The 17340-nt window shown below is 42.7% G+C and overlaps 1 protein-coding gene across 1 annotated transcript in view; it reads left to right on the top strand.

The window, feature by feature from the left end:
• The first annotated feature begins 1684 nt into the window (after nucleotides 1-1684).
• LOC117256754 (receptor-type tyrosine-protein phosphatase gamma-like) overlaps nucleotides 1685-17340 on the top strand; it is a 621431-nt gene continuing 605775 nt past the window's right edge. The window contains exon 1 of the mRNA XM_033626372.2: nucleotides 1685-2257. Within this exon, the coding sequence (XP_033482263.2) occupies nucleotides 2164-2257 (94 nt within the window). The 5' untranslated portion in view covers nucleotides 1685-2163. The remainder of the gene's footprint in view (nucleotides 2258-17340) is intronic.

Raw genomic sequence — 17340 nt, 5'->3', positions numbered from 1 at the left:
CAATTGGCTGAAAATGAACACATTAGTATTGAACATTGTACAGTAACAGTAAAAAGAAGTATATAAACTAGTATAGTGTGTTTTTTGTCATGGGTATGTGACGTGTCAAGTGAGCACTGAACTTCTGTGGCACCAAGTCCACAAACAAACTATAATGAGAGCCTTTCTTTATAGAGGGGTCTCAGCTTGGAATGTGCTCCCTACCAGCATGAGAGATTAATAATAGATATTCCTTCAAGAAGTCACTAAAATTGAAACTGATGAATCACATGTAAATTTTATTATGGCAGTTCTGGAACATTTTTGTTAATTTTATGTTCTTTTTTATTTGGTACAGTGAGTTTGTGACAATTTTCTTTTTTACTCATGTTTTGTCTTAAGTTTGGACTGATACTGAATGTTATCGTCTCACTGATACTGTGTGATTTTAAATTGATGTATTTTTAATGTTGTTTTGTGAGTGGACCCCAGGAAGACTGGCGAACACTTTGTGAAAGCTAATGTGGATCCGAATAAAGAGCAAAGAAGTTACCTGCCTGCCCGAAACCTGTGATGCTTGAGCCCGGTCTCACTCTGAAGTCATCGAAATCCAGCACTTTGGCAGTTACTTGTGGCATCAGAAACCGACCTTTAACGTCAGCATGATACGCGGGAAACGCTGTGAGACAAGGACAAAAGTTAAGGCGGCGAAAGTCCAAGTGGGGCAGGCAGAAGGGGAGGTGGATGGGTCCAACAAACACCGGCTTTCACCTGAGAGAGAGGTGTTTGTGTCCCGTAATATTCTAAAGCCAAAGCATGTTTTTTTTTCTAACCACATGTTTTTGTTGCCTTAACCCAACCATGTGTGTTTGTTGTTAAAGGAAGAAAAAAAACGTCAACAGTGTTGTACCGACGTAGTGCGTTGATGTAAAGTTAAATTTCCTGTGAAAACGGAAGTGTATCTTGAAAGTAGATAACTTGACACGGTGTCCCAGAATGTCAACAACCAACGCACCCAGGGTACCTTGCACGTCAGATGTGGACATGGAAAGTCCATGACCAAAACGTCAATATGTGACGAGGTCTGAGCGAGAATGTTTTGGATGTTTCAAACAAGCCTGCCCAAACTGCCCGATCTACGGGTCCCGGCTGTGGCTTGACCCCGTGCATCACTGCAATGCAAAAGCATGAGGGTGAGAGGGGTGGCCTGGGCCAGATTCTGATTAGGGCCACAGAAAGGTTTATTCCGACCCTGCAAACAAACTACAATTTTGCTTTCTTTTACAGTGATGCAGACTCACAGCATTATTTAGGTTAAGTTGATACTATGTCACCTTGCATTGCATTTATTGATGCATTTGGTTGATTCAATATGCTTCATAACCGATCACTCAACACAGTCCTTTCACACTGGGCTCCTTCTAGGACAGAATCCTCAGGAATGGTGAGACGGAGGAGCTTTGTCTAACGTGGATCTATTTTAGAGTCTTTAATATGAACAAAAAGCTGGAGGACCCCCTGGAGAGCACATATCTATTATTACCCATTATTATGGGACATGTGCATGCTATTATCCTGAGCGACTGTGCGTTCTATAGCCGGCGCTAGGATCCAGAGGAATGACCTCTCTCTCTCTCCATCCCTTCTCTCTCTCTCTTTCTCCCTCTCTCTATCTCTCTCTCTCCCCTCAAGACTGTTTTAAAGTCTCTGCCAGACTTGGGCTCACACGCTATTTCCTGGATGGACGGAGGAATGGAAAGCTTCCAGCGCCTCTCCACCACCAACACCAACACCAACACCGACTCTCCCCTCTCTGTGTGCCCGACGAGCGCTGCCTCCACCGCCGCAGCCGCAGGAGCGACGACGCGCTGTGTGGACCGCCGCTGCTAGTCTCCCATAACCCGCTTTCCCCCCTCTCCTGCTGCACATACACGCTCCTCCATAACCATCAGTACCCGAGTGTTATGCTGATATCCGGGGATATCGGGGGGATTTTGGGACGGAAAGACTCTTTACTGGACCTCTAAAAATTTCTCCGCCCTCCACCGTGCCCAGTCTCCGTCTGCGCTGCGTCTCCGGTGCTGCTTTTTACGCAGCGAAGGCGTCGCTGATTTGCCCGCAAAAGGGGGAAACTCAACAGTTGTTGTTGCTTATTGTTTGCATGTCGACGTGCATATCACTACCATGTGGAGGCTACTGCAATCGTGTTGTTGCTGCTGGTGGATTTTCTCTCTCATTTTGCCTGCCTTCGTGCTCCTGTGGGCCGAGTGTCATCCTGGTAAGTTTCATACCCCTACAAGTCAAACACTGGGATTTTTTTGTATTGTGCTCGTGTCTATGAAGGAATGTGGTTATCGCTGTGGCACTGTCAGAACGCAATGCATCTCTAATAGGCTGATAGAAGTCAGGTCCCCTCACGGAGTATCCTGTAACGGGTCACTGGCTGGGAATATTTCGTGCCTTTTGGCTTGACGCGCTTCCCCGGCACCGGCACGTCGACTACAAACTGTCGGAGACGCAAAAAAGGCAGTTAGTGGAAGGATTAGTATGCAGCTGAGAGACCTGTTTGAACCTCCTCATACCCATTAAAAGCACAACTCCATCACAGGAGCGTATTTGCCCCTGCTTCCTTCCCTCTGGTAGAACTCGCTCTTAAGCTCTCCAAATCCACCGTTTTTTAAATTTCTTTTTAACCCTTTAAATAGCAATCAAACTGGGGGGAAAAGACACAGTAGGTTGGGATGCTATTAGAGGAGCAGCAGGCATGGAAGGCTGGTAGTTGGGTCAGGGATATGGGTAGATAAAACGAGGAAGATGTGATGCCTTGTCAGCCGGCGGCGCATACGCCAAAGCCGTTATCTCACCGCCTCGAGCAAGACAGCAGGGCTGTGAAGCCGCTTCACACACTCAAGCACACAGCCCCCAAAAATTGCAGTTGAGGCTCAAATCTGTGCTGAGGGGAAAGCAGACCTCGTGTCTGTGTTTGGGATTGTCATGTAGACCCCTGAGAGGGGTTCAACAAACAAGAAGATGGGACTCTAGATACCATATGGCTGTGGAACACTGACTACTTTGAAGAAAACACTGTCCTAAATGCTTCCTCTCTCTAATTGGGCTAATCTCCAGCTGTTATATAACAGAATTGAACGATTTCCCACATTCACTTTGCAGAGGGAACCCTCTGCTTCACTTAGAGTTAAATCAAACACTCCTGGGCCCTGGACCCCAGTTTGTGAGGTCTGGCTTTAAACCCTCAGGAGCCGATACCTGAGGAAGAACAACACCTTTTCTGTTGCTCTCACTCTCAGACAGTAAAGAGGAGAAATCTCTTGTATCAAATTGGGAAATAAATCCAACAAATCATATTTGACCTTGACCAGAGTGTCCATATACGCTTCATTTCTCCAGCTGTGTGAAGTTCTAAGAAATGTCTAAGACAATTTCACACACGCTGGCCAACCCTACAAAAGCTCTGAGTGAAATTCTGGAGGTGTGATGTTCTCATGTTCACCGTTACCCACCCACCCAGCCTTTAAATAGAGTCATATGCATATAGATGTGGTCATATTTTACAAAGGAATTCCCTCTGTGGGCATCTTTGTCGTTAGATATGAATCAGTACTATTAGAATTAGATTCAATCGAGGTTGGGGCGATAATGGGAAAAAATGGTTAACGTCTCAATATTTCTAACCAAATACCGGGACATCGTGACAAATGGTGCTTTCAGAGGATATTTGCCCTTAAGAAAAAAAAATAAGCAAAAGAGAATCTGTAATGTGGAGTGATGGAGAGGTTTTCTCTGTTTGTCTGACTCAGCCGCAGCACACAGATAAGCTCGGAAATGTGATTCAGCTTCTAAAACGACTAAATGACAAATTTCAAATAGAACCTTTTACATTGCAATAACCGAAAATCCCCAACACTGTCCAAGTGCAAAGTCACGACCCTAGTTTGATAGCATACAGATATATTACTCAGCTCTGCTCTCAAATCGGTGTGTAACAGCGGCGTGAGCAAAACAGGCTTTTACTAGTTCTGTCTTTTAAAGAAATCTGAGAAGTGCATTAATGAATCCATTGGACCCTTGATCACATCTTGGACTCATATTGGCCCCCATTACCACCCCCCAAGTGTGAGGGGCCACTCTGATGTTAAAATTCACCGAGCTCGTGTTGGAGCTGTCAGCTAGAGCTGTCTGTAGATATGACACGTTATCACACAGCCGGCTAGTCAGGCTGTATTAGCCTACTTTTCAGCTTGCCTAGATTAGCTCTTATATGTCTTATGAGTCTTAGGAGATGTCTTGGAACACACACACATACACGCACACACACTCACAGAATGAGAGAAAGTTAGAGCAAAAGATGCCCTGTTGACCACTGAGCACAGACACTGCTTTAACAAATCCATCCCAGTATTTAAACACCGTTAGGATTGATATACTGACTTCAATTTTTGAAATGTGGCTCCTGTTAGACATTTAGGGGTTTCGTGCCCTCATTCCCTCTATTTATCATCTTGCATTCCATCTGATCACAAACCTGGAGAGAAATAAAGTCAAGTGAGCCGGGGAGTCGAAGAGAGACCTGCTGCGACAGATGGATGGTGCTGATGGATGGATGGATGGATGGGTGGGGGCACAGACAGAAGGATGGAAAGAATGGTTTGAGGATTCATTTATTCGTGGTGGCCCATGAAAACAAGATTGTTTGTGCTGCTGAAAATGAAGCCAGCTGTTTTTCACGGACCAGATATTCAAGATGAGTAAAACCAAATGGATTAACACTTTTTTTTTTCTTTGAATAAAGATGCAGTCATTTTTTAAATTAAAAACAGGCTCATTAGCAGGTAAAACAGTCTTTTTCCAGTGTGTTCACTGATTGGAAACAAACAGATGCTTTTATCAATAACAACAAAAAAAAAAATCAATGTTGTAGGGATTAAAAATAATGAAGAATTAAAAAATGCCTGCTATGAGAGGAAATGGGAGAGCTGGGGCTTATTGCATAGCAGAATGGCACATGTTAAAATCAGCTGCATATCACTCTGTCTTTTAATAGATGAGAAATGAAGAGAAAAATCTCAAAACGTCTTTTTTGTTAGGAGAAAATCTATTTCAACAAAATACAAGCTATGGAAATACATAGGAAAAGGACAGATGGACAGATATTCAGCTGCCAGTTTGTGATGCTTTTGCGACGTGACAAATTTCTGGGCAAATGGGCATCGTCACCGAAGGGCAAATCCACGGCTCAGGACGTGGAACATTGATAATCTCTCCCTCGCTGTCTCTCTCTACTTGACCTCCTCTTTGCCTCCTCTCCCTCCCCCCTTGGCTTGACCACGTGTTGTCATGATACCGGCTTCGAGCGAGCCCAAGGTGGCTGGTTCATGTTCACGGGGCTGGCAGATGATATAGGAACAGAGATGAGTGTGCTTCTCTCCTGCTGGGTATCATCATCCGCAGGCTCTCAGCGCTGCTCTCCTTACCTCCAGCCCCGCTCTTCTTTTCTATTAATAAGGCTCTTATCCAGGAGATTGGTTTGGAAAAAGCACAGGGAAAGGCAAGATCGGCTTTCCAGAAAAAAACCCAAAACACGTCACCCATGGGCCACATGCAAATGCGGATCGCTTTGGTGGCTGATGATGTATAATCAGCTATAAAAAGAAAAAAAAAAAGGCGGCTTAGAAGAATTTCAGCATTTCTGGTTTACTGGACCTGCTTTATTGTCATGTGAAGACTCTCTGAAAAGATTCCCTCTTTGTGTAGAGATTCTCAGTTGTGTAGATGGGCTCTCTGTATATGTGTTGAATCATTTTGTAGCCTTACCGAGTGCTGAAATAAAACAAAAACCTGTTTCCAATACAAAATCAGCTTGGAAATGAGTGTCAGTGTTGTGACAGGAAAAAAAACACATCACCACATTTAAATTAAGAAAAATGAAATGGAAAATAAGTTTTATAATAAGATTACATAACATTACATTCAGGAATACAGGATAATGGAGATAATTGAAATGGTGGCGCATGATTTTTTCAGTCCTGCTTCTCTTTAATAAAAAGAGCTAGGTGGTTATGATCACATTCAGAACCATTTCTGATCATAACGAGGCTCTTGTTCAGTAGTGTTGAAGTACAGTACGTCTCTCTTTTTCCTCATGTATGCTGTTTCCTGCTCTTGTGAGGAAAGTCTGCATGTAGTCTTTTAAATGGCTTCATTGTCTGGTTTGTTAATTCGACCAACTGGAGTGAAACGTGCTAAAGATTCCCACTCGCTTTAAGATTTGCATACCATACACGTTAAAAAAGAGCTCTCGGAAATGCAAATAGAAGTCGTCTGAGAACAACGCCAGTAATTTATCTCATTCCATGTATATGCGGTTTTGTGTTTCCCTGCTGATCCGTAAAGCGTACAGCGCATCTTCGAAGCAGCTCTCTGTGATTTCCCCAGCAGGGAGGCTATGACGCCTGCAATTATGGCCTCGGCTCCAGCCTGTGGTGTTGGGATAGCGCTGGTGAGCGCTTCATCCTCTGAGCCTTCGAAGAGTAGAGTGCACTGTTTACTCCGGAGTCCACCTTCATAATGTCATACCTTGCTGCGGAGCAACACCCGCAATGATTCAGCCAAGTGCCGTCAGAAATACAGGAAGATTGTGCAGCACTGTCGTGTCACGCACGAGTGACCCGACTGCTGCCAACACGCCCCCAGTCGCCCACATAATGGCCGGTTTGCAGCCACGCAAACATCTGTTTTTTTTGTTTTTTTTTGGAGATGGAAAGCACTGAACATCACTGCGGGGCGTCCGCTAGCTGACACAGAGCATCACTTTTCCTTTCCTGTCTGCGGCGTGCGGTGTCAGCGTCGAGGCATCACGCCCCTGTCACCGCACTGCACTTCAGCCCTGGGTTAACCAAACACACAAGGGAGAGGGAGAAAGAAAGAAAAGGAAGGAGACAGAAGAGACAGGGAAAGAAAGAGATGTCTGGCCTTCCATCTGTCTCTCTGTGCTGCGAAAAATGAATGGGCCCTGTCGCTCCTGGCTAGGAGGAAAAACAGAACAGTCATTGTAATCTCACAACAAGCGCCTGAGCTAGCACATCTTTTCACCCCCACAAACACACAACCCTCCTTCCATCTATCTTTGTCTCTTTCCTCGCCTATTTTTTTTTTCAAGTTCACTCTCCTTTTCCTCTCTGTTGGAGAGTGTATGCGCATACACGTGCACCTTTTCTGCTCCTCTTAAATCCAGGAACAAACGAGACAAGCCAGTTTGTTAACCATTCTAAGCAGGCCCCCGTGTCACAAACCTTTTCTCTGAGCCTTTTTGTCGCAGCGATATAGGGAGAAGGTTGACATTTAGGGAAGGGATTGGATATGCTTCGTGGCCCTCGGTTGCCAACATTATCATCATCATCATCATCTCAGTGCTCACCGGGCTATTATCTGGCCTCCGCTGTGGCCAGAAAAACGCTCGCACGTTGGCTCACGGGTCACTTTATCAGTCAGTGAGGGGCCTGTCAACGCCACCCCGGCTTTCCTTAATAGATTGATTAAAAGATACCATGTCATGTTTGTCCATGTGTGTGTATATGTAAGATGCAGCGGGGGTGGGAGGGGTGGCAGTTATCCATGTGGGATGCTGCTTTGGTAGCTGCCGCCTTGTCATTAGGAGGAAGCTGCCTGAGAGAGCAAGACGAGAGAGATAGAGGGATCGGGAAGCAGATAAATGGAGAAAAAAGAAAACATCCCTTCTATTGTGCTATTGATTTTTAGCAGGAAATGATGCTGTTTTGTTGCACAAAGGGGGAAACTAAAGATAAATAGGTCTGATAATGATAACAATAGTAATGATGATATTAAGTGCAGAGGCGCTAATGATATCTCAAGAATGCGATGAGCGGAGCCGAGCATGGAGCATCGCCTTATTTTGTTTTTCGATCAGCGTTTCTGCTCAGCTGAGCGTGCCTGTTAGGTTTTTAATCTGTTTCTCGTCAGATTTTTTTTTATACATATATAAATTCATATGCTCGTGGCCCCACGGTGCAGCTTGAAAAAGGAGAATGGTGGGAAAGATGGAGATGTCTGGCCTCCTCCTCAAGCCGGTCCCGGTTTCTCTCAGACTTAATGGGCTGCTGAAAATAAGGCACACTCTTCAACCACCACCAGACTTTCACTTTTTTTTTCTCTTATCTCTCCGTCTCCATTGTTCCACTTCATTGTTTTAATCAAGTCCACTGCCGGATTATTTGGAGAAGAGGAGGGGGTGTTCCCCTATCATTTTCTGGAAGGTGCCTCCCGAATTTTAGCTCAGTCAGGCCTGTGAGAGCTGCTTTCCAACAGCATCACCCTCTCGCCCTCCCCCCACGTCTCTCCACTTTTCTCACTTTCTTCATTCTGCTTTGCTAAGTCTTGTTTGCTTCCGGCAGGGTTTCGCGTTGGTTGCCATATGTTCTACTTCCCTCTGCCATTATCACCATCATGCTTTTCGTTCATACGTCTGACTAATGCTCTTAGAAAAAGCCTAGATCGAGCATCAAACAGACTTTGAAGTAGTCTCTTTCCACTATAGCTCCAGTTGCATTGTCTTTAAAGAAAAAAACAACAGCAGAACACACATACTGCTCTGCTTGTGTGACAGATTTGTACCCATCATTGAGTTTGATGTTTCTCTCAGCTAGGCAGCAGGGGCTGGGTATCAAACCCCAATACTTTTTTGGCACCCACCGAAATGTAATCATACCACTGAGTACTGAAAAATGTGTAGTATGGAACACTGGCATTACATCTAGGTACGTTTGTTTTACTCAACTGATCAGAAAGGTGCTAATTCAAATCATTTTTGTTTTAATAGGGTAAAAGTCTTTAATTGTTTGTATTTAAACTACAGTTGAGAAACCTGGATTTATTTGTTAGAGTTTTTGGTCACTTGGGGATAAAGTAAGTCCACAGCAATCTGATTAATCAACCAACTTTCATTCCCACGGCATCAAATACAGCAGTCTGGTCAGCAGCCCTCGGCCTCTGTTACCACCTCACAAGCAACCTCGCAACATGTATGAGAGACATCAATGCTAATGTAAACCTGTCCATGGCAATAACATAGTAGAAAGAGTTTGTGGGTCAAACACATGCATGACTTTTACCCAGGAGGCCAGTGTTTGTGTCAACATTCTTAGTAACATCCTTGCTAAGTGATTGTAATAAACATACAGTAATTATTTAAACTCAAGCCACTAAGTAGTTTTGTCTAAACATGTAGAAGTTTTGGTGGCAAAACCTACAATTCCTGTGAAGATGGAAGTTTATTTTGAAAGACACTGTGGTATGTGGCGAGGGGAAAATTGACATGGAAACTGACATGTTCACAACTGATGCTGGGGGGTATCTAACACGTCACAATTGGAGCCACTGTCAACGCTGCGGTATTTGACAAGTTGGGAGTGAGAATATCTTGAAATATTTCAACATACGACACGTGACTAACTTACAAAGTTAATGACTAACTAACAGAGTTGTGTTTCTGGCCACCAGAAGAATGTTAGTCGTTCTCCGTTTAGCTCTGGTTTGGTCTCCATCAACTTATGACAGAAACATCTGTCTCTTTAGCTACTAAATGCTCCACTGTGTTCATTATCTACAGTAGTGGCAAACTTTGTCTGCTGTTTGATGTTTACTGTACCAGGGCTTTCTCTGAGAGTGAGGTTTTTGGGCTGGAAAAGACTGGCTACAAGAGACTTTAAACTGTAGATGCAAGGGACACCACAGAGTTGGGTGATAATTGTTAAAGTTAAAGTCCCACTGATTGTGAAATTTGTTCTCCGCATTTGACCCATCCCCTGAGGGAGCAGTGAGCAGCAGCGGTGCTGCACTCGGGAATCATGTGGTGATCTAACCCCCCAATTTCAACCCCTGATGCTGTGTGCGAAGCAGGGAGGCACTGGGTCCCATTTTTATAGTCTTTGGTATGACCCGGCCAGGGATCGAACCCACGACCTCCCAGTCTCAGGGCGGACACTCTACCACTAGGCCACTGAGCTGGTTATAACTGTGGCTTTAGACCAATTTGCACGTGGACAAGTACCACCTGGTGACCTTTAGTAATCAGTAATAAATGTGGAGGTTGTCTGTGATCTTAATTTGCTGTGTCCCTAATTTGTAAAGTAAAAATTCCACTGCAAATTACCTACCATATTTCACTAAACACATAGGTCATGTGGTATTAGTCAAGTCATGTTTATTTATAGAGCACATTTAAAAAGAACAAATGATGACAAAATGCTTCACAGAGACATTAAAACATAAGAATGACCAAATAAAAACAATCATACATTTCAGAATATAAATAAATAAAAACATAAAATATCTTGAGGAAATCATAATACGAAAAATAGCATTGCACACAAAAATAGGAGCAAATAAAAATCAGAGTGTGGTCATGCTCAGGCATGTCATCATGTTGATAATTAAAAGGCTGAAGAAAAGAGATGGCTCTTAAGATAGCTTTTGAAGGTATAAGTGGAGGGAGGAGATCTCATTGTTAGCAGCAAACTATTCCACAATTTAGGGCCAACAACCAAAACAGCTCTATTACATTTGGTTTTTAACTAGGTGCATGGAATGATGGAATGGAGAGTAGTAATTGGTCATGAGATCTGAGGGTTTGGGAAGTGAAATAGGGTCTAAGCAGTTTAGAGATGTGGCCTGGTGCCAGTCCATGCAGTGCTTAAAAAACAAATCTTAAAATCAATTCTGTACTTCACTGGCAACCAGTGAAGAGAGACCAGTACAGGGGAGATATGGTCTCTCTTCCTGTTACCTGTGAGGAGTCTTGCTGCTGCAGGTTGAACAAGCTGCAGGTGAGAGAGACTGGTTACTACATAAAGAGAATCACAGTAATCGAGGCAAGAGGAAATAAAAGTGTGGACTAAAGTCTTCAGATATTTAACGGGCAGAAATGGTTTTAATTTTGCAATTGATCTATGATGGTAGACAACTGAGTTGATTTGGTTATCAAATTTTAAAACAGAATCAAAGAGGAAGTTTTTTTGCATGGGACTTTACATTCAATGACAGAGGCCCAAAGTTATTGATTGTGGTGGGACATTTAACTGCTGGTCTTAAGATTGAGACCTCAGTTTTATTCTGGTTAAGCTGGTAGGAAGCTTTTAGCTATCCCCAATTTTTCATCCTCATTGCACTTTAAAAGGGAGTTGACCTGCATGAATCACAAGGTTTCAATATGAGGTACAGCAGCGTGTCATCAGCATAACAACTGAAGGCAATATTATACTAAAGGTAAGTATATATGAGGAAAGTAAAACAGGACCTAATATGAAACCCTGTGGCATTATCAGTTGTGACAGAGGCTGTTAGTCCTGTGCAAACTGGCATTTCTTTGACTTGGGTTTGTATTTAGTTTTTTTTTTGTTTCTTTCCTGCCTTTTTCCAAGTCTATTACAGTGGCTGAGTTGGCAATTTAAGGTGAAAGATTTGACAGCATTTTGGGTGCAGGATGCTCATCTCACAACACAGCATGGAGGCCCATTTGGTGAAAGAGCAAGCTCAAATCCATCCAGGAGAGCAAAATCTTGAGAGATGATGAGATAGATGACATGTGACAAATGTGAGGCAGGACTGGTTCTGCTTGTTTAACCCATATTTCTTTTTTTTTCAAAAATAGAGGGGTTAAAAGTGTGTCAAAAATGTGTCTATTTCTCATAGTGAGGTAACACAAACAGGACAAGTTTGGTACTGGTAGCAAAACTCAAGTACCATATTGACACTGGTATTAAAAATATCAAGTAGTACCTAGCCCTACAGGCAACAACAACAGAGTAAAAGATTAGTTGAATGTACTTCTGGCAAAAAAGCCTGTTCTTTTGTCTGCATCCCTCATGGTAAACCAATAAATGCTGCAAGACACCCTGGCAGGCTGTGGTTGCGTGCAGGCAGAAACACAACACAGAGAGGGGAAAAACAAAGAGAAAAGAGAAAGACATAGAGACAGCACGAGATGCTGATGAGAGTGGAGAGGTGTACGCAGCCAAGCCCTTTTTTCCATTTTGCTAAGCGGGATGCCAGCGGAGCTTCTGTGTCACTGTGCAGGGCTGTTGTGTGTTAAAAGGAGCTTAGACTGACAGGCTGTCGGCCGGCATGGAGGCTGATGAGCCTAACCGACGGCGACACCAAACAAACACCGGGAGGTGAGAGAAGAAGGAGATGAGATGGGAAAACAAATGGACACGGCAAAATCCAAAGAGAGAGTTCACACTCCACCTACCCTCTAGATTGAAACCTGTGACACCACCAGTCGTTTTGGAAGCTGTAAGATGCAATTTGATGGGATATTCCTGACAGAGAGGCGGCTGACGGTTGCCAGGTGGTGGTTCTTTTGGCCACGGGCCCTCCTCCCTCCCCCCTCCGCGCCACCTTGGCACATGTCAGGACTTTCAGACACTTTGTGTTCTTTTGTCAGGCTCGATAGGTGGCCATTCACTCTGCAGCTGTGACAGCTCTCCGATACAGCGGTGAAAGGTGTAGATGGGTGTTCCTGCCATTTCCCAGAACGCTTTCTCATTTTGAATGTTGAAATGCACTTCACTCGACTTCCATCAGTCATCCCTGCTGACAGTGGAATGGAAGCAGCTGCTTTCTCCCTGAGAAAGGTGAAAGAAATGTCACCATCTTACTATGATATTTGGTGTGTCAGTTAGACAACAGGCCCCGGGTTTTACTTAACAGTTTTGTAAGCTTTTCACTCACTTCCTGTTCTTTTTCTTTGTGGCCTCTCTCTTGTTTCTTCCATTTTGTTTTTTGCTGTTTATTATTTCCATTTTTACCTTACACTGTTCATTATGCATTCTTCCCACACTGCTCTTGTCTTTTTGTTCTGCTCTTACTCTTTTTAAAACACCTTATATTCTATTTCATTTTGTCATCCTTTTTTCTCTTTTTCATCCATCCTCTGTGTTCTCTCCATCCTTTTTCTCCCCTTCTTCTTTCCCTTTCTTCCCACATCTTCATTTGTTCATGGTTTCTTTGTAGTACTTCAACTCTTTCTACTCTTCCAACAATTTCTTTTCTTCCCATTTCTCCTTTCCTTTCCTTTCCTTTCCTTTCTTCTTTTGTTCTTCTTTGTTTGTTCATCATCTCCCTTTCTCTGCTTTTTTCTCCTCATGTCTTTCTTTTCTCCCCCTGTCCTTTCTTTCTTTCTTTCTTTCTTTCATATTCATAAAGCAGTATTTGCTTCTTGTAGCAGGTCTCCTGGGTTTTTCTCCTCTCTGGTCACATTAACATGTTTCTGTAACCATGGATTATTATTCTGAACACAGCCAAAACTAATGGCCATAAAGTAAAATCCCATTTTTCACCAGAATGGAAAAATGTATGTACATGCCTGCGCGCGCACACACACACACACACACACACATGCACAAGTATTTCACAGTTGTTAAGTGCTCACAAAGTAGCATTTGCAGTAAAAGTCATTAATGAATTAAGCAATGAAAATTAGGATTCAGGATGAATCTCAAAGTCGGCATCAAGATGCAAAGTGTTGAAGACACATAAGGACACATTTTAAAACCGCCTCCTTGGCTGTTAATGAGGAAATAAATATCATATTATCATTTTATGAAGATTAACAGCCACCATTGGCTTAGACTCAAAGACTGGGAGGAAACCAAACTCTGGCTATTTATAGCCAGCATCTTATTTTTGTAGTTTTGGCCATCCTTCCCATCAGTGATAATCGTCTTTTACTCGGGTTAATTGCTGAGATCTGGCTGCTGGAGCAGAGTGCAGTAAAACAGCAATACAAGCAACCAGATGTTTGAACCACTTTCAAACAAATACAAGAGAAAACAAATATTAAACCTCAAGACAAGGTCAAGAAAATGACATCAGGTCTCAGATTGTGCTACACATTTTTAACACAAAACCGGTGTTACAAAATGGAGGTGTTAAGTTTGAAAGATGTTAGTGTTTACCACGCAGTGAGATCTAATAAATTAATGCTAATGAGTTGCATTATTGAAGGATAAAGGATCCAGTGATTTTGGGGCTTGATCCATAGAGGGGACTAAAAGCTTCTACACATCTTTTCATCTACCAAGAATGACACTCTTTTGGTTCAGATCGAAATTTATTGACATCAGATAGATTGCCATTAAATTTGATTCAGACATTAATTTGAGTTGTTATCACCTTGGTAATTATTTTTTCATCTACCATCAGCTATGTCTTTGGAATATGTGTGGTTTATTACCTAATACCTGCAAAACTGCAGTATATCAGGGTATTTAGAAATCCCAATAGTATGATTGTCATTGTTGTAAAGAAAATAGATGCTTCTCTTTCTAGTAAACTCAAACAGATATGCTGTATTAGGGATGTATCGTATGCAGTTCACAAAAAGTGCCACTAGAGGCCACTGTCTACTGATGGGACTGGCAGCTGAGCTGGGAAACATGGCAACTGCGAGTGATCAAAATAATGTTACAGGGTTGTAAACAGCCAACCACTGACGACAGAAAGAGACAGCAGGGAAAACAGCATCAAACGAATACTGTCATATCTGTCATATGAAATTTTAGGAAATTATGAAGGTATGAAAAAATAAATGCCACCTAAGCCCACTGTGGGCCTTTACTTTTTGTTGTTTTGAATATACTTTCTTTTAAACATTAAAAACAACAACAACAACAACAACAAAATAACAAAAAAACATAAATGCAACATAAATGGACATTTCATCTACCAAAAGGAGAAAAAAGAAGCAAACTGCTTCTCTGGTCCTGCACCTATTTTATTCTAACGCATCAATACACAATCGATCTCATAAACCAACTCTCTGCCCCAGTGTCCATCTCCACAGCTAAACCTCTCTGTTTATGCTCTTATACATATATAATTTTTTATACAGCTTATTAAACTGATATTTTTACTTTGTTTGATTCCTTTATTCAGTCCACTCTACCAAATCAATCACTTTAATGCTAATGAATAAGTTTTAGTACACCAACACAAGAAATAATAATGGCGGCCATGATAAACATTTCCTGCTAGACATTACCATGTTAATATTCTGATTGTAAGTATGCTAGCACTGTGATGGAATCGTTTACCTCAAAGCACCATGCTAGCGAAGATATAGTCTCGCCACCAGACAATCAGAGATCTCCGCCTTCTGATAGTCTGGGGACACTCCTTTCTAAAGTGTGTTGAACACACTGGAGAAAACGGCCAAAGCAACGCCTCTTGCATTTTTGAAAAGGACATGCCCTCCCGGAAATATGCGCTCCTCCTTTTCTCGTCCGCAAGGAAACAAACACACAGAGAGCTTGAAAATGGATGCCGAGAGATTTTTACTCCGTTTTATCAAACGTGTGCTCAGTCCACAAGTTTGTGGAAATGAAGGACTTACAGCGACTTTGTGTAAAACTTTTAACGCAGTCGGACTATGTTTACGAGCACAAGAGTTCAGCGAGCCACTGAAGGACCGCCCTGCGGATTTACTATTGGTTCTGCAACGTAGGGAGTTTTTTTAAACTCTGAAATTGCATCCGTCCATCTAAACACAAAATCAAGGAGAAAGACATCAGTCTTTAGTTAAGCAAAGCATCTAAAGACTGACTTGTGAGTCTAGCGAAGATATAGACTCTTATTATTGGTTTTACTTAATGTGCCTCTCAGAGAGGTCCCTCAATTTTAAAATGGATGAATGTTTGAAAGAAGATGCAGCAATCTCATTATCTAAGTAAGACAATGATGAACTCGCAAACAATACAACAACCGCACAGCTTGATGCAGACAAGGCCTAACAGCATGACTTGATCTGGTAGCTTTAAGTTAGCAATCTTTAGACAGATGTTGCTGTTCACTGACATTACAACTACATTAAACTGATTATATGACTATACTGTAGGCTTGTTTTAAGTACATAAAGTAAAGTAAAGTTAAAGTCCCACTGATTGTCACACACCTGAGTGTGTGAAATTTGTTCTCTGCATTTGACCCATCTCCTGAGGGAGCGGTGAGCAGCAGCAGCAGTGTTGCACTCGGGAATCATGTGGTGATACCTCCCAATTCCAACCCCTGATGCTGAGTGCCATGCAGGGAGGCAACGGGTCCCATTTTTATAGTCTTTGGTATGACCCGGCTGGGGATCGAACCCACAACCTCCCAGTCTCAGGGTGGACACTCTACCACTAGGCCACTGAGCTAAATACTAAATGCATGTTGAGTTCTAACTGTGGATTGCTAGCATCTAACTGATGTTTACAGCCAACAGCTGGGGCAATAGGCCTACATTTAATATTTGTCTTGGTTTGACTACTGGTTAAATTGTTTAGATAACCTGGGTAAACTTGGAATTATGTTAAATGTTCCCATAACCAAAACCTAGTGGGTTTTTTTTGTTTGATTTTTCCCCTAAGGGTATGTAGTGAGTGAGGTCCGTGCGTAGAAAAGTAGAAAAAGCAGTGTTTTTGCTTACATAGCTCTGCTGTGGCCCTCGGTGTGCTTACTCTGGATTATCACCAAGCATTAATTCATAAGGCTTGTTTTACCACTCAATCAGACCAGTGTTGGGAATGCTCATCCATCAACCCCTTCCCCTCCTTTCAACATAGACCCCCGCCCCTTCCCTTGCCTGCAAGCTCTCCTGCCTCCCACTCCTTAAATTAATTTTTTGCACCCCTCTCCTCCTCCTCCTCCTCCTCCTCCTCCTCCTCCTCCTCCACCACCAATATCACATAAGCAGCTCCAAAATAAAAGTCGATGCCTGCACTCCAATCTCATGGCTGCCCATGATTTGTACCTTGATCAAATATTTACAAAGGGAGCACAAACCTTCTTCTCAGCTCAGTTTTTCTTGTGTTGTGCATGGCTCCATCGAGCCACTCAACTGTGATCTGTTTAAAGTCAATGCGGGAGCATCAGCCTAGTGACATGGAAGTTGATCAGTAGTAAATGTGTTTTTGCTAGTGGGAAAGTTGGGTGGAAAAGAGGCACAAGTGCGATTTCATCTGTCCTACATAAAACTAAACTTCCAATGTCTGCATCCCTTCTTAGGAAGTCATTATGTTACGACCATTGGTCACAACATATTTTCAAAGAAATTAGTGAAATGATCACGGCTGGGTTGAAGCAAAAAGATAGTGTTTTTGGTTAAAAAAAACCCCTACATTTGTTACATAATTTTCGTAATGACATCAAGTAATGTGATGGAACAAAAGAAAGGACGCGAGAACATTAAGTTAAAAGAAGTTAACACTGATTTTTAGTTTCACACAGGAAACGAACAGCAACCTCCCATGTAATAGTGCAGTGCTTGTGCGACCCACCCACCATCACCAA

This window comes from Epinephelus lanceolatus, chromosome 1 (genome assembly GCF_041903045.1).
Source record: "Epinephelus lanceolatus isolate andai-2023 chromosome 1, ASM4190304v1, whole genome shotgun sequence".
In the NCBI taxonomy this organism is placed as follows: domain Eukaryota; kingdom Metazoa; phylum Chordata; class Actinopteri; order Perciformes; family Serranidae; genus Epinephelus; species Epinephelus lanceolatus.
This window is presented reverse-complemented; position numbering and strand designations above follow the sequence as displayed.